Source organism: Zalophus californianus, chromosome 10 (genome assembly GCF_009762305.2).
Source record: "Zalophus californianus isolate mZalCal1 chromosome 10, mZalCal1.pri.v2, whole genome shotgun sequence".
NCBI lineage: Eukaryota > Metazoa > Chordata > Mammalia > Carnivora > Otariidae > Zalophus > Zalophus californianus.
In genome coordinates, this window is record NC_045604.1 from 562,568 (window position 1) to 590,552 (window position 27,985).

Consider the following 27,985-nt stretch of genomic DNA (forward strand, 5'->3'; position numbering starts at 1 on the left):
AGTTTACTTGAAAAAAAAAAGTGTGGTCTTAGATTTTACATTATTGGTCTTACTTGAAAATTACTGTTTGGGTAATCAGATAAGAGTGCCTTTGGCTCACTTTGAGTTTACTAGAATAATTGTCTGCAAGATTTTTGGGTTGGGGGAAGAGGTGGGACAACTCATGACTTAAAATCTGGATTCCTTCCTTCCTCCCTCCCTCCCTCCCTCCCTCCCTCCCTCCCTCCCTCCCTCCCTCCTTCAAGTCACATTTTGTTTCACCTTCCAGCATCTTCTGCCTAATGCTCCAAATCTAACTTTCCACGGTATCAGAAAAGGAAAATAAACTGGAGAATATAAGCTTATGCCACAAGTAAACCAGCTGCTAGTGAAACCAGTGGGGAGTAGTATCAACTGCCAAGGGATGTTGGATGTATTTGGGTGGATGAGATCATATCAGAAAACTGGCAGTGCCTTTGGGAAGACCATAGTAATTCCTTTTCCTTATAGAACTCGGGTAGTGCCAGCAGCTGATACATACCATAGAGAAGGGAAAAGATGACAGGTTTCTGAAACTTGCCAGGTTTTGAGACAGATTAGCTGAAAACTCTGAAAGCTAACTGTTTTGAGTCTAGTTTCCAGGGTTTCTGATGCAGGTTTAGTTATAATAGAGGTACTATAACTTATGAATTGAAGCTACTGTGAGCATAAAATGACCCACCAGCTGTAGTGTGGAAGGAGCTTGGACTGGAAGAGTAGGCAGCAAGGAGCTGCCAAGTCCTGGGTGGATACTTAATCTTTTAAAAAATTATTAGTGAACTATTGTAGATTCTTTAGAATTATGGTTATGATTTTGCTATAATTTTAAGCTGATTTTTTTTAAAGATTTTATTTATTTATTTGACAGGGAGAGACATAGCAAGAGCAGGAACACAAGCAGGGGGAGTGGGAGAGGGAGAAGCAGGCTTCCCGCGGAGCAGGGAGCCCAGTGTGGGACTCGATCCTAGGACCCTGGAATCATGACCTGAGCCGAAGGCAGACACTTAACGACTGAGCCACCCAGGCGCCCAAGCTGATTTTTTTTTTTTTTTTTAAGATTTTATTTATTTATTTGACAGAGACAGAGATAGCGAGAGCAGGAACACAAGCAGGGGGAGCGGGAGAGGGAGAAGCAGGCTTCCCACCGAGCAGGGAGCCCTATGTGGGGCTCGATCCCAGGACCCTGGGATCATGACCTGAGCCGAGGGCAGATGCTTAACGACTAAGCCACCCAGGCGCCCTTAAGCTGAGTTTTTAACTTAAAAACATTTTTTTAAAATTATAAAATATATTTAAAATCTATCATTTTAACCATTTTTAAGTGTACAATTCAGGGGCATTAAGTACACTGATGGTGTTGTGCAACCCATAGCATTGTGCATTTCTGGGACTTTTTTATTTTCCAAACAAATTCTCTTAAACAATAACTTCCCCTTTCCCCCGTCTTCCCAGCTCCTGGTAACCTCTTCTGTTTTCTGTGTCTATGAATGTGTCTATTCTAGGTACCTCATGTAAGTGGAACCCTACAGTATTTGTTTTTTTTAATGTCTTCTTACTTGGCGTAGTGTTTTCAGAGTTTATCCATAGTGTGCCCATGTGTCAGAATTTCACTCCTTTTTAAGGCTGAACGATATTCCATTATATGTAAATGCCACATTTTGTTTATTCATCCATTGATGGACACTGGAATTATTTGGAAGCAAGTTACAGTCATCATGAATAAAATACTCTGCAGGATGCTTCCCTTGAAGGAGGATATTCTATATGACCATAATATTATCAGCCCTGGAAAAATTAGTAGTCATTTCATATATACTTTGTCCGTATTCTTGGAAGTTATTAGATATTGGATAGCTGTTGCTGAGCCCTGGGTCATTGTTGTTTGAGTAAGATGGTAACTAGGGTTGTAAAGATTTGGTAGTCTTGGTGTTTGGGAATTTTTATTTGTACATATTTTCTGCAAAATATGTGTGAATCAAGGGGTGTGTTTTTAAAAACTTCAGACTTATAAAACTCATTTCCTGAGGGATGAGGTTTTTGCAAGACGGTTTAGCTTCCTCCTTATCACAAATTTTCTGTCCTGCAGTCTGGAATGAATCCTAGATTATTCTGCTTTGGGGAAAGTTTAATTGGACTATATCAGTTTAGGAACTATAGGGAGAATACAGTGTGTAAAACCTGGAATGGAATGCTTCCTATAGTCCACATGTCTCAGGGCCAGGGCTGTGCCTTGGTCCTGACTGCTACTTGGTCTTTTTAGCAAAGGAAACTGTTGCATGTCAGGGAGTGTGGTTGGGGGGGTGGGCGGTGAGGAGTAGGTATAATTGTTTTCCTCCTAAATTTTGAGTTGCTTGATTAGGGAATGTGCCCAAGAGTCAAATCCTGTTCGTTCATTCTGAATTCAAAGTTAACCTTTAGAAATTTTTAGTTCTTTTTTGCTTTGACATGAATAAGATTATAAAAAGTTAAGAGCCACTGAATCCAAAGGAATTAATATTTTCAGCTCAGGAAACACCCTTGAAAGTTAGGGACCAATAACTAGGTCCTTTGACTAATCTGCCAGGTGACTACACTGGATCCAGATCTTGGCAATTCTTTTGGAAGTGATCCCTGCAATCCATTAGCTATAAGCACCTCCCCTACAAAAAAGGACTTCCGTTTTGCAGTGATAGGTATAGAATTTGTATTGAGATTCTTGTCTGTACCCTCCATTTAAACAGACATAAATGAGTGGAAGTATCTTAGACTTGGATGATGAGAGGAGAATGGTTAACAGTTTTCCCAGCTTTTATCTTTGGTTTCCCGATAGCAATCCATATTGATTAGACGTGAATGCTCTGCTCTTCTTTAGCATTCGTGGGAGATGGTCGGGAAGAAGAAGGGCGTCTCAGGACAGAAGGATGGTGGCCAAACGGAATCCAACGAGGAAGGCAAAGAAAATCGAGACCGTGACAGAGACTATAGTCGGCGACGTGGTGGGCCACCAAGACGAGGGAGAGGTGCCAGCCGTGGACGAGAGTGTATGCATGGGGCTTTAACAAAACCAGCTGTTGGTCAGTAATGTCTGGACTTCAGGGATGTCAGGACCTTGCTAAGCTGGACCTAGTAACCATAGTATCATCCTTTTGATTTTTTTCTTGCCACCGTTTATTCTGAGACCTTGGTATCTCTACATGTAGCATTTTCTAGCTACCAGTTTGGCATGAAATTAGCCTGCAGTCATTTGTAAAGTTGTCTGACTTCCAGCTCTCTGTCGTGGTTCATCACCTTTCCCCTAGTAACCATCATGTCCCATCCTTCCAGCTCATTTTCTCTTCCTTGTTTTTGTCTCCCTACCACCATCTATACATGCCATTTACATATTTACATAAATTCCACTGACTCTGCTCTGGCTGTGTTTTTAATTTCAGTTCGGGGTCAGGAAAATGGATTAGATGGCACCAAGAGTGGAGGGCCTTCTGGAAGAGGCACAGAAAGAGGCAGAAGAGGACGTGGCCGAGGCAGAGGTGATCAATTTCTTGGGGGGTGGGGGTGCATATTGGGGGCAGGATACTCTTATTTGTTCTATAGGGGTCTACTTTTATTTGAAAACAAGCAAATTCACATGGCATCTTATTATATTAATTGTTGAGATGTCATGCAAATTCTAGAGATTGCTGAGTGGGGTAGTGAGAAAGAAAGGTAGGTGTCATTTTCTTTAGTCTTTATTGTTGATGTTAATGTATTTGCTTAAGGACCCAGCAGTTTGGTTAGCAAGGGAAAAATCTATCAATAGGAATGATTGTCCTGCTGTTGTATATTAACTACACTGTGAGGTGAGAGAAAGAACATCTAATAATATCAACCACTTAACTATTCCAGAGTTGCCTCAGTTGGCAAGGTAGTTTTATATCAACTTCTTTTTTTTCTTTTTTTTTTAAAGATTTTATTTATTTATTCATGAGAGACAGAGAGAGAGAGAGGCAGAGGGAGAAGCAGGCTCCCAAGGAGCAGGGAGCCCGATGCGGGACTTGATCCCAGGACCCTGGGATCATGACCTGAGCCGAAGGCAGACGCTTAACCATCTGAGCCACCCAGGCGCCCAGTTTTATATCAACTTCTAAAGTATTTCTCTCTCCTTCTCTTTTTCTTTAGGTGGCTCTGGTAGACGAGGAGGAAGGTTTTCTGCTCAAGGAATGGGGTAAGTTTCATTGATTTGATGCCAAAATCTTTAAATTTTTTCCCCCTAAGCATCACTATAATATTCTAGAGGGGCTAATATCCTGGTATCTTGAGGATAATAGGCAGCTTTAACCGAACTGTGATCAGAAAGGTTTCTAGACCGTTTATTCAGATAGGTATGTAGACTTCGGGCTTAGAGGTAAATGTTCACCACTTGGGTCATTATCTCTATCTCATAGCTTCATTTGAATGCATATACCTGCTGTTTTCCAAAATTTCACGTGGATTTTATTATGATTCTTGACGTCCTAATCCAGAATAAAGTGTAGATATAAATTGAGATTATACCATAGAATTTTAGGTAGGCTGGTAAGTGAGGAAAGTAGACATATATAGGATTGTAGAATGGGGCTGTGTTGGTTTGTAATAGGGAAAAGGCAAGGTTCTTGTGGCCCCCCCCGAGTTAATTTTTTGCTGGTGTTGCTTAAAGGTCAGAGACTCTCTTAAGCTTTCTCCCCACCCCCAGAACCTTTAACCCAGCTGACTATGCAGAGCCGGCCGGCACCGATGATAACTGCGGCAATAGTAGCGGCAACACGTGGAACAACACTGGCCACTTCGAACCAGATGACGGGACGAGTGAGTGACTGTTTGTTGTTTCTCGCCTCTGGAACCGAAGGAAATAATTACTGTGAGGTTATCGTCATACTAAGAAGTAGAGGGACGGGTTTTGGGCGCAGAGATAGGGGAGCTAGAGCTGGCCATTGAAATACCGTGTCTATTCTCTTCCCTGACTCTGTGCCTGTGGGCACTTCGTGCGCTGCTTCACCTGGTCTTCACCACTCTTCTGGGAGATTGACGCTAGTCGCCATCTGCAGATGACAAGCACACTGAAAGTGTGGTTGAAATCTGCTAGTATTTGAACTCAGAATTGTTGGACTCAGAGCCCCTGTCCTCTCTGTCGCCCTGGCTGCTCTTAGGTCCAGGTGTATTTCTTAGGGTTTCTGTTAGGGTGTCTAGCTTTGCTTTCTGAAAAGGTATCCACAATTAATCAAGCCACTACTTGTAGAGGTGAACAAGGCCCAGAATCAAAGCCCACTGACAGCTTAATTGTTTTTTGGCATTGAGATAAGAATATCTTTTTTCCCTTCATTTTTGGAAAACCTCAGTGGGGAAAAAGGAAATTGTATCTTACTAGCTCTATTTATTGGATAGTCTTCTGAGCATGGAAGAATATCAAGGGATTTGAATAAGATTTTTTTGTTGTCATTAGCTGACTTTGGTATCTGTATCTGGGTAGGGTGTATATATTTAAGGATTTTTTTTTTAAGATTTTATTGATTTTATTTGACAGACACAGCAAGAGAGGGAACACGAGCAGGGGGAGTGAGAGAGGGAGAAGCAGGCTTCCCGCGGAGCAGGGAGCCCGATGCGGGGCTCGATCCCAGGACCCCGGGATCATGACCTGAGCCAAAGGCAGATGCCTAACAACTGAGCCACCCAGGCGCCCCTCTTTAAGGATATTTTAGGCTTGTGGGATATATCAAGAGGTGTTTGGGAGTAAAAGATACTTTACCCCCCCCCCCCCTTTTAGGCTCCAGCGTCTTTTATTCTTATGAGATCACTAACTTCCTTATGGCTGAGCCAACACATGGAGAGCTTGAGACCCTTTTCTCCTGTAAAGGGGGGAATGATTTCAATAGTAGAGCATGCATTAGGCTCTTTGACTCCTTATCCGTTTACTTGCCTTGCCCCTTTTCAAAGATCATTGATCTTTTTTTTTTTTTTAAAGATTTTATTTATTTATTGAGAGAGAGAGAGAGAGAATGGTAGAGAGCACGAGAGAGAGGAAGGTCAGAGGGAGAAGCAGACCCCCTGCTGAGCAGGGAGCCCGATGCGGGACTCAATCCCGGGACTCCAGGATCATGACCTGAGCCGAAGGCAGTCGCTTAACCAACTGAGCCACCCACGCGCCCCAAGATCATTGATTTTTATCTCTGTCTTTAGGAGGGTCTTTGGCACAAACAGTTCATCTACTGCCCACAAGATGTTTTACTTTAGGTCCTGAATGTTATTTGCTTTTTGTTTAACACACTATTTTATAAATGGATTTTGAATACAGTTTTCCCATTGGTGGAGGCTGAAGTTGAGTCACTGACAAGATGGAGATCTGTTTAATTCCCTAGACCATTTGGTTAAGAAATGTATTTTATTACTTTGGAGGCACAGAGTTGCTCTTCATCTCTTGATTGTTTTGTAGAGGCAGTGGTAGCAGTCAGATTAACAAAAGTTACCGTTTCTGAGCTCTAGTTCTTGGGTATTTTTTTTTTTTTTAAGATTTTATTTATTTATTTGACAGAGAGCGCGAGAGCAGGAACACAAGCAGGGGGAGTGGGAGAGGGAGAAGCAGGCTCCCCGCAGAGCAGGGAGCCCGATGCGGGACTTGATCCCAGGACCCCGATCCCAGGACGCCGGGATCATGACCCGAGCCGAAGGCAGGCGCTTGCTTAACGACTGAGCCACCCAGGCGCCCATGGGTATTTGGTTTTTTATCATTGGCAGAAAAAATAATAGATGTTAAGGGATTTGTTTTCAGTTGTGGATAGAAAATCAGGCATGGAGTCCCAGTCCTAGAATGCAAGCCTTAGCTGTTTTCAGCAAGGATCTGGTTTGGAAACAAGGAATGATAAGGTGTGTGTTTATTTCTTCTGAGTAGAAAATAGCAAATTTGGGAGGTTAGAATCAGAAATCTGACTTGTGGCTGAATGAAAAACTGTGTGATGCTGCTGTCATCTTGTTAATGTGAAAGAGTTGGGTGTAGCTTCATGCATTTCCATTGTTAATTTCACAGCATGAACTGACTTTTGTGCTTGATCTCTTTTTGTGTTTCCCTGATAGCAAACATCAAATTCCCTTTTTTATTTAAAAAGAAATTCAAACCTACCCTTAAAATATCCACAGGTACAATGGGAATTGTGTTTTGGGGGCAGATGTTCTCATTCATAAGCAAAATTTCATTCGTTGTTTTTTCTTTTCTTTTTTGTTTCAGGACTTGATTTCATTGGGGTTGAGGGGTCAAATTATCCCCGAAAATTTGAGACTGCTCCTGGTATGATACATCCAGGCGCCTAACTGCCCCGGATATTTTTATAGATTTTTATGAATTGAAATATCTGTGGATATGTCATTTTTCTGTCGTCCTGCTTTTTTCCTTTTCTGCCTTTCTCTCTCATACTCTGTGCCTGTTTTTCCTTCTTAAAAATTTTTGTCCATTAGTGAAGATTTAACATTTACGTTGACTGCTGTCTTCTGACAGAATGGAAATCTTTGTCTGTCATTCAGAGCCTTTGCACTCTTTCTTTTCCTTTGTGCCACCTCAGTACAGCCTTCTTGGCCACGACCGCACATCCTTATGGGATCAAGTAGGCATCTCCATTCCTCCTTTCCATCCCAGATGCAGTCGCCAGAGTGCAGGAAAACATTCCTCCTTGAGAGAGCCTATCAATAGGAGGTTACTTCCAACTCCAGGATTAAGTATATGGACAGATTTTGGGTTCCATTTATCCAGGGCAGGATGGATGTCTGTGCAGAGGAAGAGTAGTGTTACCAGGGAGAGAGAAGAATGTGCTTTGTAACTTGTCTGAACTGAGATTGGACTTTAGTTTGATTTGGAGAACATTGCCATTATTAAGTGGTTTGGAATTTCCCTGGTCCAGTTATAATGTCCTCGGAGAGGTATTATAATGAATATCTTTTTCTCTAGCAAATAGGGTTCTTTCATTATTAAAAGTTCAGAAGAATTTCATTTTTTTCCTTAAGATTTTATTTTGACGTATTCTCCACACCCAATGTGGGGCTTGAACGCATGACCCCCAGCATGAAGAGTCACATGGTCTACTGACTGAGTCAGCCAGGCGCCCCTAGAATTTCAGATGGGTTCTGTAGGTTTATTTATTTATTTATTTATTTTAAGATTTTATTTATTTGACAGAGACAGCGAGAGAGGGAACACAAGCAGGGGGAGTGGGAGAGGGAGAAGCAGGCTTCCCGCGGAGCAGGGAGCCTGATGTGGGGCTTGATCCCAGAACCCTAGGATCATGACCCGAGCCGAAGGCAGATGCCTAACTGACTGAGCCACCCAGGCGCCCCAGGTTTTGTAGGTTTAGAATATTTCTCTTCAGTGACAGTAAAATATCTGAATGGCAGACTTTCATTCTTTTGAGAAGATTTCTCCATTTGGAAAGAAGATTTTAAGAGTTAATCAATATGTACTGTTGTTCTAGAGAAGGAAGGAGTGTTCTTGTCCTTTTCTGTAGGCGGGTGGTTATTTCTTACTGTGGTCCTTGTTGAAGGGAGGAATCCTGGCTCTCATAGAACAGTTTCCCTTTCTGAGGATCTATGTATACATGAAGCAAAACAAGGGGAATGTGGAAGGTGGTTTGATTGCTGATGGACCTTTCCTGTAGAAACTCTCCTGACTTCATTATTACCACCATGAGGAGGGTGTGCACCTGCATTGTCTGCGCCGTGTCCCTGGCAGGTTAGCTGTCACATTCTGTAGGATTAGGGTTAGGATAATAACTAACAGACACGTTTGATTTCTCGGTTTTGGCCTGTGTCTTTTGAAAAGAGCAAGACCCATGAGGGTTTCTTAGGGTTAGACCAATAAGATCTATAAACCTGACTGCTACTGAGTATACATTTTTAAATTGAGTCCCTATAGCAGATAGTTGTCCGTGCCCTTAGTTTGGAAGCTGGTCCTTCACTGCCGTCCACTATGGTGTGGCAGCTATTTGTGTTCCTCCTTGCTGCTCTCTCCGGACTGCCCACAGTGTTGTCTCATACCAGATGAGTAGGTGTAGTTTATATTCTGGTTTAAATTGGTTGCTGCCGTTTTGCTTGAATTGACCACTAAGTCGGAGGGCTGAAGGGTTTTAAGAGTTTGCCTGGAGCCTTGGGTCTGTTGTCCCCCGGCTCCCCACTCCCACTGTCTTTGCTGTTAAAAGTGTGTAACAAAACCTGAAAGTAGGTGTGAAATCATAATCTTATTAAAACCCTGGTGTTCTGAGGTATTACTTTCTAAATAGTCTTTTTTTCCTCCTGGAGCCTAGGAATCCCTTCTGATTACTAAAATCTGGTTACACTTTTGGCTGCCAAAATGTTAATACGCTAGTGTTTTTTACACATGCCTTGTACTGGCACTTAGAATTACTTCACTGTTTTTTCTTTATTGCCAGGTGCGTGGAGGACTGCAACAGAGGAATGGGGAACTGAAGATTGGAATGAAGATGTAGGTATTCCCAGGTCATTCCTCACTAGTGCTTTCTATCCCTAAGTGGTGTTTAGGGATAGAAAATGGGTATGTTTCTACCCCTCAAAATTCACCCTTAAGATTCTGACCCAAAACTTTTACATCCAAAATAGTGTTCTGAGCCAGAACATTTCACATATGTTATATGAAGGAGACTGGGCATGAACAGGACTCTGTGGAACCAGACTATGGAAAGGGCAAGTGCACCTGTGTAAGTCCAATATCTGATTGTCGGATTTATCCCAGGAAGAGATGGTGGTTGGGTTAGGGCAGCACATGGAGTCAGACAGGTAGTGCGTTGAGTAACAGCCGCTGGTGGCGCATGACTGCCGGAGCTAGTTCTGTTATTTGGTTCACATTCAGGCATTGGTGTATGGTCCTGGAATTGGCTTAGAGGTGGGTACAAAGTGAAAGATACTGTACCACGTCCTCAAGTTTACAATCTGGTTGGTTCTGGAACCCTTTTACTTACTTGAAGCCCAACTTTGTAATTGAGACAAATACGTAGAACTGGCTGTCTTCCAGCTTGACTCCGCTTGGAAATCTTGTACATGGGTGGCACGTAAACAAGCTCTGTGAATTCACTGGTGTAGTACCTGAGTAAAAGAATTTTGCTGATTCTTGGTTACAGTCAAGCTTTTGTGAATTCTGCTTTTCATTGATGATGGATTAACTCCTGTTTTAACCTCTTTCAGTCTACTTTCCTATACTTGTATATATTCAGGCAAGACAGCTCATACGGGAAGAGGGTGACACGTCAAACTGTTTTGGTTTGCCAGACCTGAGTTTTTAAAATTTCAGATGCATCAGAGGGTGATTCTTTTCTGTTGTACCTGAGCTAGACTGCCTTGTGAATAATTTCTAAGATTTGGCTTGTCTGGTTAAGCAACTTTCAGAGAACGGTATATTTGGGGGAGTGGATTCCCTGTTTTTAGAGAAAAGATTTTAATCAAAAAGTGAAAATAAAACCAAATCAAGTTTTGAATAGTAGGGTAAGTTACTCCCTAAAATTGCTTACCTAATTTTAGGGTCTTGTACTGCAAAGACTAGGTGTAATAAAATCACCATTAAGGCAAAAATTGCATATTGTTGAAATTATCCCTAAAAAGACCTTAATTCACCAGTACTTGGATCCTTACTGCTCAAAAGCTAGGAATTAATTTCTTTTATTTCTGTCTTTGTCTTGGCTGTAACCTTTCTTTCTTTGAGAGGAGCAGTGGAAGATAAAGTTTGGTTTGGGTCGAGGTGGGAGTTGGGAAATCTGATGGGAAGGTATAAAAAGGTTTTCTTTTTCTGTGTAGCATGTGTATTTAGCTTCTTGGAAGTTTGGCGTGCATATCATGTGACTCCACTATACTTTACCGGGTTTCTTGATTTTACCCTCTCTTTTGATAAAATCATTGAGCCTGTTTAGAAGGGGCATGGAGGTCAGTCCATGTAGAGTTCCTTTGGGTAGGTGGTTTTCTTTTCTGAGGGTTTTCCCTTTTCCTTGGTGTTAAATTCCCCTTACCTATGCCAGGTTTCTGACTGTAGCCCACCTAACACCAGGAGTGACTAATCCCTCTGTTTTCCAGCTGTCTGAGACCAAGATCTTCACTGCCTCTAATGTGTCTTCAGTGCCTCTGCCTGCGGAGAATGTGACAATCACTGCTGGTCAGAGGCAAGTGTGTGGTAAAGTTCAGCATCTTCTCCCAGAGGGGCCTGATGAGAGAGCTGTAAGGAGAGTGGCACTGGGCCTTTACAAGCTCCTATGGTGGTGGTAGTAATGGTAACCAGAGCATACTAGGTTCCTCTTTAGGCGATTGATAGGTCTATAGGAGTTGATCTATTGAGCGGAACTCCATATATTGCAATTTTAAAGATGATTCTCTCCAAAATAGCTTCTTGAATTACGTAGGTCCACTTAAAACTTAGCACAATATAATTTGTATTAAGGTAAAGTTAAACATGGAAGTGTTTTCACTTATTTGAGTTTGCAGGACTGTTCAGTAGCTTCTTTTCTTGCTTTATAATTAAGATTTTTGTCCAGTCAGCCTACTGAGTAAAGTGATCATTTTTACTGCAGGATCTGGCTAATGAACTTTTACGAACTTGAACCCTAGTTATTGGGTCAGTAGAGGGAGAAACACTTACCAGGAATACTTTTATCTCCGGAAATCCCCTTGGATTATTTCTAGACCTGGGTATGATAGCTGTTGACTCAGAGGTCCTGAATTGCACTAGAAATAGGATGTTAGGTCCATCACCCCCAGAGCTGATGCGTATTGTTTTTCTGACACCAGTTCTTCAGTTCTTTGACACCCAACTAGGTGTTCAGTAATTCAATTCTGACACTATCCAGTGTTAGCACAGACCCTAGTTGATGCCTTTATCCCACCAGACAGCCCTTGCTTCAGAGGTCAGCTGCAAATGGGGGCCCAGGCTATCCACACACTTCTGCCTGGCTGACTACAAATTTGGGGATTCTCACAGCCTCCTTCTTAGGTTCAGTAATCCACTAACATGACTCGCAGAACTCAGGGAAGAGGTACCTTGCCATCACTGGTTTGTTGTAACCAGCACTCAGGAACACAGCCAAATGGACAAGTTGCATACGGTGGGGCGTGGGGTCAGGCACAAAGCCCCTAAATTTCATTACTTTAATAAGCCTGATTGATTAAGCCATTGGCTATGAAAGGCAGTCCCCAGCTCCCTTTCAACCCTAAGAGTGGGTAGAGTGTGCTGGGGCTGAAAGTTCTAAATCTTTAAACCCCTTCCTGGTGTTTCTGGTGGCAGCTCCCTTCCTGAAGCTATGTGGGGCCGGGGGGGGGGGGGGCTCCCACCCTGAATAACCTCATTATCATAAACTTTGGTTGAAAGAAGCTCGTTATGGGGCAGCTGGGTGGCTCATTCGGTTAAGTGTCCCCTCGATTTCGGCTTAGGTCGTGATCTCAGGGTCATGAGATGGAGCCCCATGGAGGGCTCCATGCTGGCCATGGAGTCTGCTTAAGATTCTCTCTCTCGGGGCGCCTGGGTGGCTCAGTCGGTTAAGCATCTGCCTTTGGCCCGGGTCATGATCTCTGGGTCCTGGGATTGAGCCCCGCATCAGGCTCCCTGCTGAGCAGGGAGTCTGCTTCTCTCTCTCCCTCTCCCCTCTCCACCACTCGTTCTCTCTCTCTCAAATAAATAAAATTGTAAAAAGGGTTCTCTCTCATAAAAATAAAAATAAAGGGGCTTATTACGAATAACAAAAGACATTCAGGAAATTTTAAGTGTTTTAGGAGCTCTGTGCCAAGAACTGGAGGCAAGCCAAACTTATTTATACCACAGGTAACTTTGGAAATTTTATAAAAATTGGAGGGGAGGGGCACCTGGGTGGCTCAGATGGTTAAGCATCTGCCTTCGACTCAGGTCATGATCCCAGGGTCCTGGGATCAAGCCCCACATCGGGCTCCTGGCTCAGCGAGGAGCCTGCTTCTCCCTCTCTCTCTGCCTCTCTCCCTGCTCATGCTTTCTCTCTCTCTCTCTGTATCTCTGTGTCTCAAATGAATGAATAAAATCTTTAAAAAAAATTTAAAAATTGGAGGGGAAATTCCAAAGACACTTGAAGAAGATGCCAGTGTTCTAGTATATGTTTTTACGTATTAGGTATTGGTAATGACAGGTATTCGGTATTAAAATATTGGCTAAAAAATTGTAATTTTGGCCCAAATATCAAGCTGCTCTATTAAAACTAACATATGCTATTCTCTTAAATTGATTTCACTAAATTGAAATGTTTAACATTATTATGGTTGACAACGCTATTGGAACACAGCTAGATCCTATAGTGGCTCTTATATGTCAATTATTTTGGTAAATTAAGCATTTCAGGTCTTTGTGTTATGGATGAGTGACTTCATTTTGCTGTAACCATAATTTGAGTTGGGAGTTGGGGAATGCTAGAATGTTCTGTCACTATTCATCAAGATGTTGCATCTCCCCACTAGAATTGACCTTGCTGTTTTGTTGGGGAAGACACCGTCTTCAGTGGAGAATGATTCATCTAATCTGGATCCATCTCAGGCTCCTTCTCTTGCCCAGCCTCTGGTGTTCAGTAATTCAAAGCAGAGTGCCATAACACAGCCTGCTTCCGGAAACACATTTTCTCATCACAGTATGGTAAGTAGGAATCATGGTGTCTTCTAACCACACTTTCCTGTCAACCCCAGCACATACATGCAGTACTGTCTTCTGGTGACAGTGATTTGGGGCAGGGTAGAGCATCCCCTAAGCAACCTTGGGTGTAGAGACATAGGTTTGGGTAGTAGGGGTGCTGCCAGAGGAGGACTTCCTTTTGGACACACTGAATCTTCTTCTAAAATGAGTGCACAGCACTTACTGAATAGTCACTGTGCTGAACGTTATTTGCTCTTAAAGAGAAAAAAAAAATGACCTCAAATTTTAATCCTTTTTTAATCCTAATTGAACTTCGATGGGAGGTTGTAGCACTTCCCTGTTTCTTGATAGAACAGAATGGCCATATACATTTGTTTAAATCAGACATTTCTGGATTAGCCTTCCAAAAACCTGAAGTTTTCATGAAAGTTTCTACTTACTGTTACTCCTGTTCTCTGTAAGCAGGGATAAGAGTACTTGCTTTGCCTGCCTTACTGAGCTGTAGAAGGATGAAATAAGGTCGTGATTAAGGGCTATACAAATGTGGGAGCGCCAGTGGTATTGTTTAGTAACCCCTGGAGTACTTACGGCATGTGACTTACTGATTAAATTTAAAAATTTAAGGTCATTAACTATAGCAAAGAAATTTAAACTAAATGAAAATGATGAACCAATATTTTTTATTATTATTTGAGTTGTCACACAAAGGAAACTTTATTTGCAGCAAATAAGGAGATCACGGGGGGACCAATTTTTTTTTATAGCCAGCAAATCCTAAGAAGAACTACTTTTCTTTTTTTCTTTTTGCTTTTCTCTTCCTGTCTGTTTGTTTATTTTTTGGTGGAGGGATACTATAGTTGTGAGAGGTAAGAGACCTTGTGTGTGCATATAATTTTATTTTTCCAGTAGTAGGATTATAGTAATTATTTTACATAGAAAACTGCTGAGTTAGTTTCTAATCAGAACTGTCAGTTTTTTAACTATTGTCTAAAAATTTTTCTGTGCGTGTCAGTAGTAATTTGGTGATTGATGTTCTGCCATATATGAGAGGTGACAGGTGAGGAAAGGTGGGGAAGAAGGGACAGGGAGCAGGGTGTCGGGATTAAAAGAGAGAGAATGAAGGGCGCCTGGGTGGCTCAGTTGGCTAAGCGTCTGCCTTTGGCTCAGGTCGTGATGTCCTGGGATCGAGTCCTGAGTGGGGCTCCCTGCTCAGCGGGCAGCCTGTTTGTGCCTGCTTGTGTGCGCGCATGTGCACACATGCCCTCTCTCTTTTCTCTTTCTCTCAAAAAAAAAAAAAAAAAAACTAAAAAAAAGTAAAGAGAATGAGACAAAAGTCGTAAGAAGGGGTCATAAAGTTAAGGAAATAACTGCCAACCCCTGAGATATATGGCGGGAAAATGCGGTGAAGTGCTCTGTATCTCTTTTAATTGCCTTTTTAATGTCTGGATTGTAAAGATTTACAACCAAATTCAAACTCTGGTATCAAATTTTCAGCATATTTCATTTATCTTATTCTGTTTAATGTGTCACATGATGTTAAGCTAAATGAAAATACCATTGTGTTCTTCCCATTAACTGTATTAATCCAGAATGCTATTTAATTTTTTTCCCATTAAGAGTAAATGTTAGAGGATTAATTTCCCTTAAAATTTAATAGATGTAAATAATATAGGAAGTTCCCATCATCATGTATAATATGTGGACATTATCCAACATGGTGTGCCTTTAATGTAAAGCTTTGCACTTGCAGACTATCTGGTAATCATTGCTATGTTAGATCATCTCTTTTCCGCAATCTCATACTTTTAACTCGACTTCTGGTGTTTTGTTTTTGTTTGTGTAGTCTTGTGATATAGACTGACGTGGGAAAAATGTCTTACCTTGGGTTGGACAGATTGGTTTTGTATAAGAAAACACTGTTTAGAGGTGCCTGGGTGGCCCAGTTAAGTGTCCCTCTTGGTTTTGGCTGAGGTTGTGATCTCGGGGTCGAGAGATTGAGCCCTGCATTGGGTTCTGTGCTCAGTAGGGAGTCTGCTTGGGATTCTCTCCCTCTGCACCATGCACCCTCCCCCCCCCCCCCCCCCAGCTCGTGCGTTCTCTCTCAAATAAATAAATCTTTAAAAACAAAATGAAACACTGCTCAGTGTTGATGAGGGAGGATGGTATGGTTGGGTAAGAACCTAAGGAAAACTAGATTTTATTTTATTTATTTTTTTAAAGGTACAGTCTCTTTTTTTTTTTTAAGATTTTATTTATTTGAGAGAGGGAGAATGAGAGACAGAGAGCACGAGAGGGAAGAGGGTCAGAGGGAGAAGCAGACTCCCCGCCGAGCAGGGAGCCCGATGTGGGACTCGATCCCGGGACTCCAGGATCATGACCTGAGCCGAAGGCAGTCACTTAACTAACTGAGCCACCCAGGTGCCCAGGAAAACTAGATTTTAAATCTCCTTGAAGGTGTTTTGAAGTAGTCAAGGCCTCATAGTTCATCTTCTGGACAAGACTGGTCTTCTTTCCTGGCAATAGGGAATGGGGCAAATCTCCCAAAAGCATTAAGAGTAAATTTTGCTTTGTTATTTATGGTTACTGTATAGAACTTGGATACATCCAGACAAAACAAATCATGTTGACTCGTTATTTGATTGTCCAGTGCAGAAGTTTTGATAGGCCCTTAGCTTCTCTTCTTTGGCTCCTGTGCTAGTTAAGAGCAGCATTGAGGTGAAGCTCCAGTTAGTTCTTGTTACTTTTCAGCTACTTAGTGGAAGGGGCAAGGACATTAATGGCTAAAGTGAAATTTTATATTAATCTTCATATTAATTTAATAATCACGTACTGGTTGATTTAAAACTTAAAAGGGAAAAAATTCTCTCTAGTCATTAGATCTTTATCCCTGAGGAGGAAGTGATGGTATAAATTTTAATGGTTCTCATTGTTTTGAGTGCTTATTATGTGCCATGCACATATTAAATTCTTTTTTATGTACAGTATTTGTTTAATCCTCCTACAGTTTTATGCAGTACTATTTTCATTTCTATTTTCAGGTGAGGAAAATGAGGTCCAGAGAAATTACAAATAAGTTTTCTGTGATTATGTAGCCAGGATTTGAACCTAGGCAGTCTGACTCCAGAGATTGTGCTCTAAAGGACTAGACTGTGTACTCAGTCTGGTGACTTTCTTTACTTGTCTGATCTCTACTGGCTCTCACTGTAGACAAGTGTCTTTCTGAGTAGTGAACACATTTGCTTGCTGTAGATTTCTCTCATCTCTGTGTTGATCTACAGGTGAGCATGTTAGGGAAAGGATTTGGTGATGTCGGCGAAGCCAAAGGTGGCAGCACCACAGGCTCACAGTTCTTGGAGCAGTTCAAGACTGCTCAGGCCCTGGCCCAGTTGGCGGCACAGCATTCTCAGTCTGGAACCACCACCACCTCTTCTTGGGACATGGGCTCCGCCTCACAATCCCCATCGCTGGTGCAGTACGGTGAGAAGGATGGAAAGTGACTTGAATTCTATAAGCATTGGAGCATTAATGCCAGAAGCTGGCAGGAATTGAGGGTGGAGAATATGTCTTGAAGTCAGGAGAAGGGCAGCCAGCTGGCTAGTATCCCATACTGATTTTCCCCTAGTCAGATGGGCTGAGTTCAGAAAGCTAGGGAATAGTGAAAAGTTGAGGCTCAGTATCTCTTTATCAGAATTAGACACATTTATAGTTGCAGTCTTCAATTGACCTGGGTGTTTTTGGATTCTCCCTAGATTGGTTTTTAGTGTTTGAGAACAACACGTTGCCTTTGAGAAGTTTCACGGACTTGGCCATTTTAGGATCCTACACTTTAAATATGGACAGTTCCTAGATTCCTGTCTTACCCAGGCAGGGTAATAGTGCTGACTTGATTAGGCTGTACTTAGAACAGGTATGATTCAGTGATCACCACTTTTAGAAATGATTGTAAGCCCTAAAAGCCTTTTTATATGAGGTACTGAATCTTGAGGGCCTTGTTTTGTGGCTCTAGAGTAGGAAAATAGCATTTTATTGAGGTTTATCAGCATCTTTGGTCTCATACATATTGGGTTTTTTCATGCAGATTTGAAGAACCCAAATGATTCAGCAGTACACAGCCCCTTTACTAAACGCCAGGCATTCACCCCATCATCAACCATGATGGAGGTGTTCCTTCAGGAGAAGCCACCTGCAGTGGTTACCTCCACAGCCGCACCTCCACCCCCCTCTTCTCCTCTGCCAAGCAAATCCACCTCGGCCCCACAGATGTCTCCCGGGTCTTCAGACAACCAGTCCTCTAGCCCTCAGCCGGCTCAGCAAAAATTGAAACAACAGAAGAAAAAGGCCTCCTTGACTTCAAAGGTACCTGAACTTTGAGATGGGTGTCGTCTTAGGGCAAAAGGGGTGTGGGATTTGGGAATTGAGATTGTAGGGGGATAGTCTGCAAATTTGAAGCAGAGGGTTTTGTTGTTGTTGTTAGTCTTACAGTAAGGTTGTAATAAAACTGTTACCTTCTCTTTACAGATTCCTGCTCTGGCTGTGGAGATGCCTGGCTCAGCAGATATCTCAGGGCTAAACCTGCAGTTTGGGGCATTGCAGTTTGGGTCAGAGCCCGTCCTTTCTGATTATGAGTCCACCCCCACCACGAGCGCCTCTTCAAGCCAGGCTCCAAGTAGCCTCTATACCAGCACGGCCAGGTAGAGGAGACCTCAATCATAAGACTTTTTTTATTGGGCTTTTACTACTTTTTCTGAGTCTCTTGCTGATTTCTATAATTCCGAAGAGGCTGAGCCTCTGACTGAATGAAGGAAAAGTACCCGATTGTAGCATTTTCTTAAGCATTTCAAAATACTGTTAAACTAGGATTATCTGTAATTCTAAACAGGTGGAGATATGCCTCTTGGGTACTTTTAGAGTGAGAGGACTTTGGCATCTGGCTAACAATGCCTCTGACACATTTGGTCCTTTGGTGTGGGCCTTATGCCTATGAAGGGTATAACTCTGGTCTCCTAGAAAAGATGTAGCATTGATATATCACACAAGTTAAACAACCTTTTCTACCTCCTCTGATAACTATCTGGGAGGGCCAGCATAAGCAATAGAAAGTCCTGGAGGAATTTCTGGGACTAGGCTATTTTCCTCAGTCGTTCAAAATTAAAAATATAAATGTTAGGCACTAGCCTAATCTGTTGAATCATAATTGCCATTAATGCATGTGAATATTTTAAAAGTTTTCAGGAGAGTTTTATCAGTAACCTTATATCTAATAGGGTTTCTGAGAGAGCCAGGAGCTCAGAATTCCTAACGAATATGAGCAAAAGATGACTTTCCTTGTGCTTAGGGTTCATGGTAAGATGTATCAGAGGGATCAGGAGTGGTTTATCCTTTCTGCTTTTGCCTCTTTTTCTTAAAACAGCAGAATGTAGGGTAGCTGTTTTAGTTTAGACCCCTGGCTCTACAGGATGTGGAAATACCTATTGTTGTCAGGAGAAAATTGTTTTTTATTTGTTGCTGGAAGTTTTCTTTTTGATTGTAATCGAATTACTGTAGTAGAAGATCTCCACCATTTCCTTAGTATTAGTGGATCTGTTCTGCTTTGTTTCTCTGAGATTTTCCTTCTGCATTCCCCACAGTGAATCTTCATCCACAATTTCATCTAACCAGAGTCAGGAGTCCGGTTATCAGAGCGGTCCAATTCAGTCGACAACCTATACCTCCCAAAATAATGCTCAGGGTCCTCTGTATGAACAGAGGTCCACACAGACTCGACGGTACCCCAGCTCCATCTCCTCATCACCCCAAAAGGACCTGACTCAGGCAAAGGTAGTGGCTTTACGAGTCCCTGGGTGCTGGTTAGGACAATATTGGGCAGAGTCTCTTCAGTGTTAGTGTTTTACTTCATGACAAATGGTGCTGGGATACCTCAGAAGTGCTGATTGAGAAGCTGGAAAAAGCACATATCTGTGGTTGGTGAAATTAGAAAGTTCTTTTCGGCAAGCCTGGAGATTCAGAGCCAGAAAACCTTTCTCTTTGCAGTAAAGGTTCATTCTTTGTAGTAGAATCAATGTCAAATAATTGTTTACTTTTCTGGGAAGATCTGAGTGCTAGACTTCCGGGTGTGTATCAACAGACACCTTGCTGTGTCTCGGCCCGGTGAGGGGACAGCCATGTCCCAGAAGTGCTGTGGAGTGACGGTCAGTTGCAGCCAGCACAGTGGCTGGTTTGGCTGAACTGTCGGACTTCCCCGTCCTCCCCTGGGGCCCTAGACTTAGGCCTTTCCTGTGTCTGTTCTGGGTTTGGGGTGTCTTGAACAGTTTGGGGGTTGCCTTCTGCTGCTGTTGGTCACACAGGATTGGTGTACCTTGTTATCATTTCCATTTTAAGTTCTTGTCGTTTTGTTTGGGTAGTCTGCGTTATGTCAATCCTTTGGTTAGCTTGCAGAATTCTCTGAAAGATTTGTTGATGGAAATTAAGCTGAGTCAGTGCTAACTTGACCAATTCACTTAATTTTGTGTTTCTTACTCCTCTCTTTTCTTGTACCAGAATGGCTTCAGCTCTGTGCAGGCCACGCAGTTACAGACCACGCAATCTGTTGAAGGTGAGTGCTCTCCAGGCCTTTTCCTCTATGTTGTGTTTTTTACCCCCTCTCAGTATTTTTTGCTTTTCTTAGATTATAGTGAGAAGAGTCCTGGCTCTTCTGGTTATAGTCTTCATTTGGTTCTGCCTTGCTATTTAGTATCAAACAAACCTAAGTTTTCAGTTTCTCTGTTTTAGAACAGGATAATACCCTTGGTTCCTTTCGTTGGATAAATGAGATCAGTGCTCTGAAATGCTTGGAATTTAAAAGAGAGGGAGGGAGGGAGAGAGGGGCTACCTAAACACACATGGTCCATTATTAAATGACTCAGCACTCTTGGCTTGGGGACTCCCATGACTGGGATTCATTTCTGTCTCTTAGACACTCCCTTTCCTCTGATGAGGAGAATTATTTATTCTTCCAGGTGCTACAGGCGCTGCAGTGAAATCTGACTCACCTTCCACCTCTGGCATCCCCCCTCTCAGCGAAACGGTGTCTGCAGCTTCCTTACTGACAACAGCCAGTCAACACTCATCCTCCTTGGGTGGTTTGAGCCACAGTGAGGAGAATCCAAATGCTACCACCACACAACACAGCAGGTGATTTGGGTCGTGGCTTAACGTTGGGGTTGGGAGGAGCAGTAACAGAGCTCTCTGTCTCCATCCTGTCCCTGCTGCCTGGCAGGGGCCACATTAGTGAGGTGGATGACCTGAAAGCTACGGGAAGTAGAAGCAGAGGAGGCCCTCCCTTCTCAGCAGCACTCTCGCTGTGCCTGCTCCCTGCCCTCGGCTGGCCACTGTGCTCCCCGTGATCTCAGGTCTCCTTGGGTCCCTTGTTCCACCTCATCTCCTCGTCCGTGTTCTTGACGGAAGCCCCAGGTCACATAATCGTAGCTCTGTGGCCGATGGCACCCTCTTCTTTGCAGCACGTTATCCACGCAGCAAAATACCCTTTCGTCATCCACATCTTCTGGGCGCACCTCGACATCCACTCTTTTGGTAAGTGATGCTGCAAGAGAGGAAGTGTGGTTTTCTTACATTTCTCAAGAAAGGGATTCTTGGAAGTCTCTTCAAGAGGTGGCTAAGGCAGGAGAATCCAGAAATACTACAGAGCTGTAGGCCAGGTCCCCAAACCCAGGATGTGACTCCTGAGCCTTTGTGTGACTTTTTTTTCTTCTCACATTGAAGTGGGTGGGGCTTTGTATGTTCTGATAAATGCTGTAAGAGCGTCCCTTTCTCACTGGGGTGGCTGTTCTTATTCCTTGGCCTGGGATATGCTGATCATAGGTGCTGAAAATCATCAGTGTGAGTCTGGGCATCCTATGAAAGTGGAGGCTAGATGAAAACTGTTGATCTAATCGTTGATTTCACTCTTGTGATTTAGAACAACCATTTGTGGAATTAGGCTGAGATGGTAGGGAAGACCCGTTCTGGGCAAAGGTGTCTGGTTTGCCAGAAACCAGGGGAAGATAATGAGTGCTAAGGCTTCCTTAGAAGTCTCTTTTTCCTCAGATACACTGTTTGAGGTCCAAATTCATCAGAACTTGCTGAACTAGTGAAGGAGATTGTGGGAGAGAAGACTAGGGTGTATTTCCTTCACTTAAGTCGTTCATTGGCTAGGCAGCATTGGTTTTTGGGGTGTTTGTCCCCGCTTGCTCTGTGCCTCTCTGACAGGGGATGATGTGCAGGGAGTCTGTTGTTAACCATCCCTGCCTGACGAGTCTTGGAAGATGTGTAGCTGGAGGATAATTAGTAATTTCTTCTGACCCCTTTGGCAGAGGGCAACCAGAACTCTGCCACAGCCTTTTTTTAATTGGGCGGCTGAAGTGCTCTCACCAGCAGAAGGGAGTGTGCCTTTCTCCTGACCTGTTTTGCTAATCACTCTTTCCTCCTGTCTTCCACTGTTCCCCCTTTTTTAAGCACACAAGCGTGGACAGTGAGGCGAACCTCCATTCTTCCTCCAGCACTTTCTCTACCGCGTCCAGCACGGTTTCTGCGCCTCCTCCAGTGGTCAGTGTCTCCTCCAGTCTCAACAGCGGCAGCAGCTTGGGCCTCAGCCTCAGCAGTAACTCCACCGTCACAGCCTCGACTCGGAGCTCAGTTGCTACAACTTCAGGTAGAAGGTGGCTGGCATTCTTCTGGGACAGAGGAGAGAAGTAATTGTGTGACAGGGTAAAAGTGATTTCTCTTTTTAGGAAAAGCTCCTCCCAACCTCCCTCCTGGGGTCCCGCCATTGTTGCCTAATCCGTACATTATGGCTCCAGGGCTGTTACACGCCTACCCGGTAAGTGAGATCGAAGTGCCTTCTCCAAATGATGAAGATGAGGTGGCTACTCTTTACAGGTCTGGCTTCAGGTGGAAGACTGTAATTAAAATACTGAATAAATGAGTGGCTGTCATATGTAAGCAAACAGGTTTTTAATCTTTGACTTTGGGAAGAACTAATCGTTTCTAGAGGGGGAGGACTAAACAGAGGCCATTTCTTCTACTGTGTATTTTCTCTGCGTGAAACACAAATTCTGGGCTCTGAAGCTAAAGGCCAGAGTGTCCACACCTGGAATCCCTTTCAGTTTCTCAGAGAATTATTTTCTCTGGTTGGATTGATTCCCTGTCTTGGAGGGTCTTTGCTGGCTCTGACCAGTCAGAGCAGAGTTCCCTGACCCGATATGGGACTATCTGAGAGTGGGCGATGGACATTGGTAGCTTTTTGTCCTGGTGTTTCTTCTATCAAATTCCTAGATTCGGTGTCTGTTAAGGTGAAGGGTATTTATTTTGAAATGTTTAAAAAGATACGTGTTCTTGCTCCTCAGATAGAGTGTCTAGGTGAATATCATACAAAGGAAACATCCAGTAATGTTTTTAATTTTTTTTTTTAAGATTTTACTTATTTGAGAGACAGCATGAGCGGGAGGGGTAGAGAGAGAGAGAGAATCTTAAGCAGATTCAGCGCTGAGCACGGACCCCAACATGGGGCTCAATCTCACAACCCTGAGATCATGGCCCAACCCAAAACTGAGTCGGATGGATGCGTAACTGACTGCGCCACCCAGGTGCCCCTACGCATTTTTTAACAATAAACATACCACCTTAGTACTCATACATTAGAGAAAACAAGAGTAAAATGTGAATCCTTTCTGAGATAAATCTTAAGCCATGTTTTTGAAGGGTGTGACAAAGACTGATAGAACAGAGAGTAAAGCAGGCTGTTCGTACGTGGCTCCTGTCTGTCCTGCTGTTATTGGAGCGGACGGATGCAGCCTAGTTGAATCAGGGTGGTATGTAGTTCAAGGAAAGCTTTAAGACTTTTCAGGCATCACTTAATCTCTTTGTACTTCACTTCTTTCCTCTTCAAGGAACCTGATACAAGTAATATATGTCCAGTTCTTCCTAAGAATGACTTACCATGTTTCTTAGTACCTTGGTCTGCTCCGATGGTAACCAGTATCTATTAATATTGTTACATGTTTGTATCTTCCAGCCACAAGTATATGGTTATGATGACTTACAGATGCTTCAGACAAGATTTCCCTTGGTGAGTATGTGGTGTAGAGCGTAGGAAAAGAAAGTGATCTTCACCCTACTGTTGAGGGATTATTTCAGGTGTTCAGTTGATAAGTCACAGGCTTAGCTCTTCCCCAGCCTGTACCTCCACAAAAACTGATTCTCAAGATCTCTTAGAACATAGGGACTTGGGAAGTGGTTTTAACTGAAGGTAACTTGTTTTTTTTAATTGGTTGTTGAGTTCTTTGAAATAAATTTTAACCTAATCTATAGCTCAGAGTATTTTGGAGCTCTCTGGGTGCTTTTTCCATATGTGTCAGGTGCTTTGAATTACAGAAAGGCAATCTATTTTTCTTTTAAAGATTTTATTTATTTAATTGACAGAGATAGAGACAGCATGAGGGGGAACACAAGCAAGGGGAGTGGGGGAGGGAGAAGCAGGCTTCTGGCCGAGTAGGGAGCCCGATGCGGGGCTCGATCCCAGGACCCTGGTATCATGACCTGAGCCGAAGGCAGACGCTTAACCAACTGAGCCACCCAAGCGCCCCAAGGCAATCTGTTTTTCAGTAGCAGTAAACTGTTAGGGGTATACTAAAGGTTTGAGAATGTCATTGGTTCTGATGGCCTTGATGTATTTCCTGGTGGGCATACCCGTAGACCTTGTCTGACTGTGCTTGTGTCCAGGCAAGGGGGACAGTGTATGCGAGAGCAACTTGGAGTTCGTGCCAGCCCCAGCCGGCTGAATCAGTGGCTGGATAAATCGCAGCACTCCCAACATTGTGCTTTGCTGTTACTTCTGCTGGGGAGTGAGTGGCATTGAGTGTCTGCTGTCTGATTTCTCTCTTCTAGGATTACTACAGCATCCCATTTCCCACACCCACCACTCCGCTGACTGGGAGGGATGGTAGCCTGGCCAGCAACCCTTACTCTGGTACGGCTGGGATGGAGCCGAATGAAGGGAGAGTGTGTTGGGATTGGTGGAAGAAACCTGATTAATAGCAAGAAGGGACCCAGTTCTTACTTTAAGACCTTTGGCAGAAGGTATAGAATGGATGTGATGAATCAGGGTGGGTAGGTCTGCAGTGCTGCAGAAGATGGTTCCCTTCTCATTCCACTTTGCTGCCTCCCTGTGTTTCCAGGTGACATCTTGACTTAGTTTTCCCCGTCATTCTGCAGTGTTTGCCAGGAAGTACAGTGCTTGAACTGGCCTTCCTCTGCTCCTCTCCACTCCTGTTCCCTGCTCACAGTGGCAGTCTTAGTACCTTGCTAGGCCATGATCCTTCTTTTTATGCCTGACCTGTCGTCTTCTTTGACCTAGCTTTTTTCCTGAGCTGCTAATGTGTTTTGAGTTCAGCATGGAGTTTTCCTCGTGGAGGGGAAGCAGGGGAGGGCCAGAAGGATAGGAGTGGGCAGAGAAATCATACAGGAGCTTTGTTTTGGGGGCCTGTCTCCCACAGAATTGTACAAGCATCCGATGTTTGGCTTGACTTAGCACTGTGCTCAGCAATGCTAAATGTTGCCACAAAGAAACGTAATTCAAAGAATCGAACTCTAACAGTCTTGGATCAGGGTCTTCTGGAGTTGCGGGTGAAAGAAGCAGCTGATACATTTAGCCTCTCCTGTCATAGGTGACCTCACAAAGTTTGGCCGTGGGGATGCCTCCTCCCCGGCCCCGGCCACAACCTTGGCCCAACCCCAACAGAACCAGACTCAGACTCACCACACCACGCAGCAGACATTCCTGAACCCGGCGCTGCCTCCTGGCTACAGTTATACCAGCCTGCCATACTACACAGGGGTTCCGGGCCTCCCCAGCACCTTCCAGTATGGGCCTGCTGTGTTCCCTGTGAGTACCTGGGCTTGGTCTTTCCTTGTGGTGGTGAAGAATCCCAGCCCCCAGACACTATCCTAGTTGCCTTCAAGGCTAGATGACTTTTTAATAATGGATGAGGAGAAACAGTTCCACCTCTGGCCTATTTCTGGCCTGGCAGAAGGAGGGGTGCTGGAATTGGTGGTGTTGCGATAAAGGTTACCTGTTCTTAGAATTATCTAAAGAGGGGATAGGGGATGTGATCCCATATAGCTGTGTGCCCTAGCCTGTCCTTCATTCCTTGATGGCCACCTCCCTCTTTCCCTTCCTTTGAACTACCATTTCTTGATTTCACTGGGGGATTTTATGAAGCTCTGTAGAGAGCCCATTTCACTAAGCGGACTGGTCTGCCTGTCCCAGGATGGTAGCCATCTGAACACCCAACCCCTGGAGTAGGTAGGGGGAATGGTCCTCTGCTACCGTGTCACCTCACTTCTAGCCCTTTTGTCTTCAGGTGGCTCCTACCTCTTCCAAGCAGCATGGTGTGAATGTCAGTGTGAATGCATCGGCCACCCCTTTCCAACAGCCAAGTGGATATGGGTCTCACGGGTACAACACTGGTAAGCTCACCTTGACCCTGGCTGTCCGTGGTTTCTACAGGGTGGGACTGAATGAGTTTCAGGGAGGAAAACATGGTGCTTGAGAAAACAGGGCTGGTGAGGTGTGCCGCTAGCAGCTCCATGTAGGATTTTTCATGTGTGACTGATGTGGGTGTTTATCTGAGCAGCACCAGCAGAAGTGCTTGATGTAAGAACATGAGTCCAGCACTCATGATGGGAATGCCCTGGGGCACGTGTTGGCTGTTAGAATGTGTTGGCTGGCCTAAACTTTGGGTGGGAAACAGGGCAAGGGGCCCCAAGATGTTACGGAGACTCAGTGGAGGCCAGTACTAGAATGTCCGGTACCGGCAGCACAGGCGGTGAGGTGCTTACTGAATAGCAGAGTTGGGTGGGTTTGCCTTACACTTCCTTTCTCATGCAGCCCCTTTTTGTCCCCTAGCTGGGAAACCTAGGGTGTGGAGAGAGAGGCATGGGGTATGAGTACGCGAGAGAGGGAGAGTGAGACCTTAGGATCCCTCCTTTGTATGGCTGGACTCTTGGCAAAGTCTGTTTGCATATCTGATGGCAGGAGGGAAACGTAGGAATCCTCTGAATGGGCATTGACTTAAAAGATAACCTAGTCTAGCCCTGGCTCCCATACCTGACAACATCTGCACTCTACTTTTGGAAGAGTTTCATCTCCTTTTTTCAGTGCCTTAATAGACAAATATGGGGAGGAGGTTGTTGCAGTTGCAGAGAGTTAGGGTTGAGGGTTTTTCAGAATTCCAAGCTCACTTATGCTTTCATGGTGATTTGGATGGAGCTGCATCTGTGTTCTTCACCCCTGTGTGGATTCCAGGTGGGTCGGTTGCCCAAGGTTTTCAATAATTGGGAAGCTGAGCCGAGCACAGAGGGCAATAGGTCTGAGAACTAACAAATAGGCAGAGCTTTGAACTGTGTTGGAGCAGCTTGGAGTGAGTCTGGATTTGACCTGGAGAAATCCTGAGACACCCCACTCCTTGTAGTTGCCCCTCTTACTGAGCAAGGTGCACCCTAATCCTTGGAGGGGAGGATTGTAAGCTTCCTGACTTGGAGTGGCCCCATTCTGATTAGATTTAAGTTTTAGCTGGACCAGATTAAAGAATTTTAAGAGGTAGGTGATAATATAAAAGAATGGCATACGTTATTCTGGAAATCCTAGTTTCTTATTCCCCTTAAGATTTCAGAAACCTGCTATAACAGTCTTTTGAGCACCCCCAGTTCCCAACCCCACAGAGGGCTCTTGTCATCCCATTCCTCATCAACCTCTAAATTCATTTATTTTTATGTATTTGATTCCTTTTAGGAAGAAAATATCCACCCCCTTACAAGCATTTCTGGACGGCAGAGAGCTAATTTGGCCCAAGGCTGGGGGCTGTGTTTTGTGTGTGTGTATAAATTTGCACTGAAGTCTTGTTTCAGAAACCAGACCACTGAGGAGAGCCTGCTGAGCTGAGGCCATGGCCTGCGTGGCTTGGGGAAATGAGTTGGTGGATACCTTCTGGGCTTTGAACTTGCCCTTCCCCCATTTCCCTCTCCCCCATGTGTCTGACCCTGTCTTACCCATTTCGAGTTCCAGCGGTGCAGCACCTCCGAAGCATCAATGCACACACCTGCTGTTGCTTTTGATTTCTGGAAGGCATGTAGTTTCAACTTGTAACAAAATATTTGTAGTCTTCAATAAACTGTGGTATTTCTTTAGCTAACTCTGGCGTTCTTTCCGTGCATGTCTGTCTGGACACTAGGAGCCAATGTTGTGCCGTGGATGACGGGTGGAGGGGGGCCTTTTCAACCAAACCCCAGCACAGCCAAAGAACTAAGAACTGTTACCCTCTCGTC

At 43.9% G+C, this 27,985-nt stretch overlaps 1 protein-coding gene and 1 non-coding gene across 21 annotated transcripts in view; both read left to right on the top strand.

Moving 5' to 3' along the window:
- UBAP2L (ubiquitin associated protein 2 like) overlaps positions 1-27,985 on the top strand; it is a 41,066-nt gene that overhangs the window by 7,181 nt on the left and 5,900 nt on the right. For 7 of the 20 annotated variants that reach the window (XM_027613175.2, XM_027613174.2, XM_027613178.2 and 4 more), the window contains exons 5-25: positions 2,870-3,071; positions 3,429-3,524; positions 4,153-4,198; positions 4,706-4,818; positions 7,229-7,288; positions 9,417-9,469; positions 11,065-11,150; positions 13,459-13,630; positions 16,906-17,104; positions 17,706-17,983; positions 18,146-18,318; positions 19,255-19,444; positions 20,165-20,219; positions 20,623-20,797; positions 21,124-21,196; positions 22,118-22,313; positions 22,393-22,481; positions 23,676-23,729; positions 24,548-24,629; positions 25,327-25,544; positions 26,023-26,128. In XM_027613175.2, coding sequence (XP_027468976.1) covers positions 2,870-3,071; positions 3,429-3,524; positions 4,153-4,198; positions 4,706-4,818; positions 7,229-7,288; positions 9,417-9,469; positions 11,065-11,150; positions 13,459-13,630; positions 16,906-17,104; positions 17,706-17,983; positions 18,146-18,318; positions 19,255-19,444; positions 20,165-20,219; positions 20,623-20,797; positions 21,124-21,196; positions 22,118-22,313; positions 22,393-22,481; positions 23,676-23,729; positions 24,548-24,629; positions 25,327-25,544; positions 26,023-26,128 — 2,716 coding nt within the window. Of the gene's footprint in view, positions 1-2,869; positions 3,072-3,428; positions 3,525-4,152; positions 4,199-4,705; positions 4,819-7,228; positions 7,289-9,416; positions 9,470-11,064; positions 11,151-13,458; positions 13,631-16,905; positions 17,105-17,705; positions 17,984-18,145; positions 18,319-19,254; positions 19,445-20,164; positions 20,220-20,622; positions 20,798-21,123; positions 21,197-22,117; positions 22,314-22,392; positions 22,482-23,675; positions 23,730-24,547; positions 24,630-25,326; positions 25,545-26,022; positions 26,129-27,452; positions 27,853-27,985 lie in introns of those variants that run through there. The other 13 variants (XM_027613185.2, XM_027613184.2, XM_027613183.2 and 10 more) reach the window with 7 other exon arrangements.
- On the top strand, positions 24,342-24,478 carry LOC113933787. The gene has a single exon (XR_003523493.1). It is a non-coding gene; the product is annotated as a small nucleolar RNA SNORA58 (small nucleolar RNA).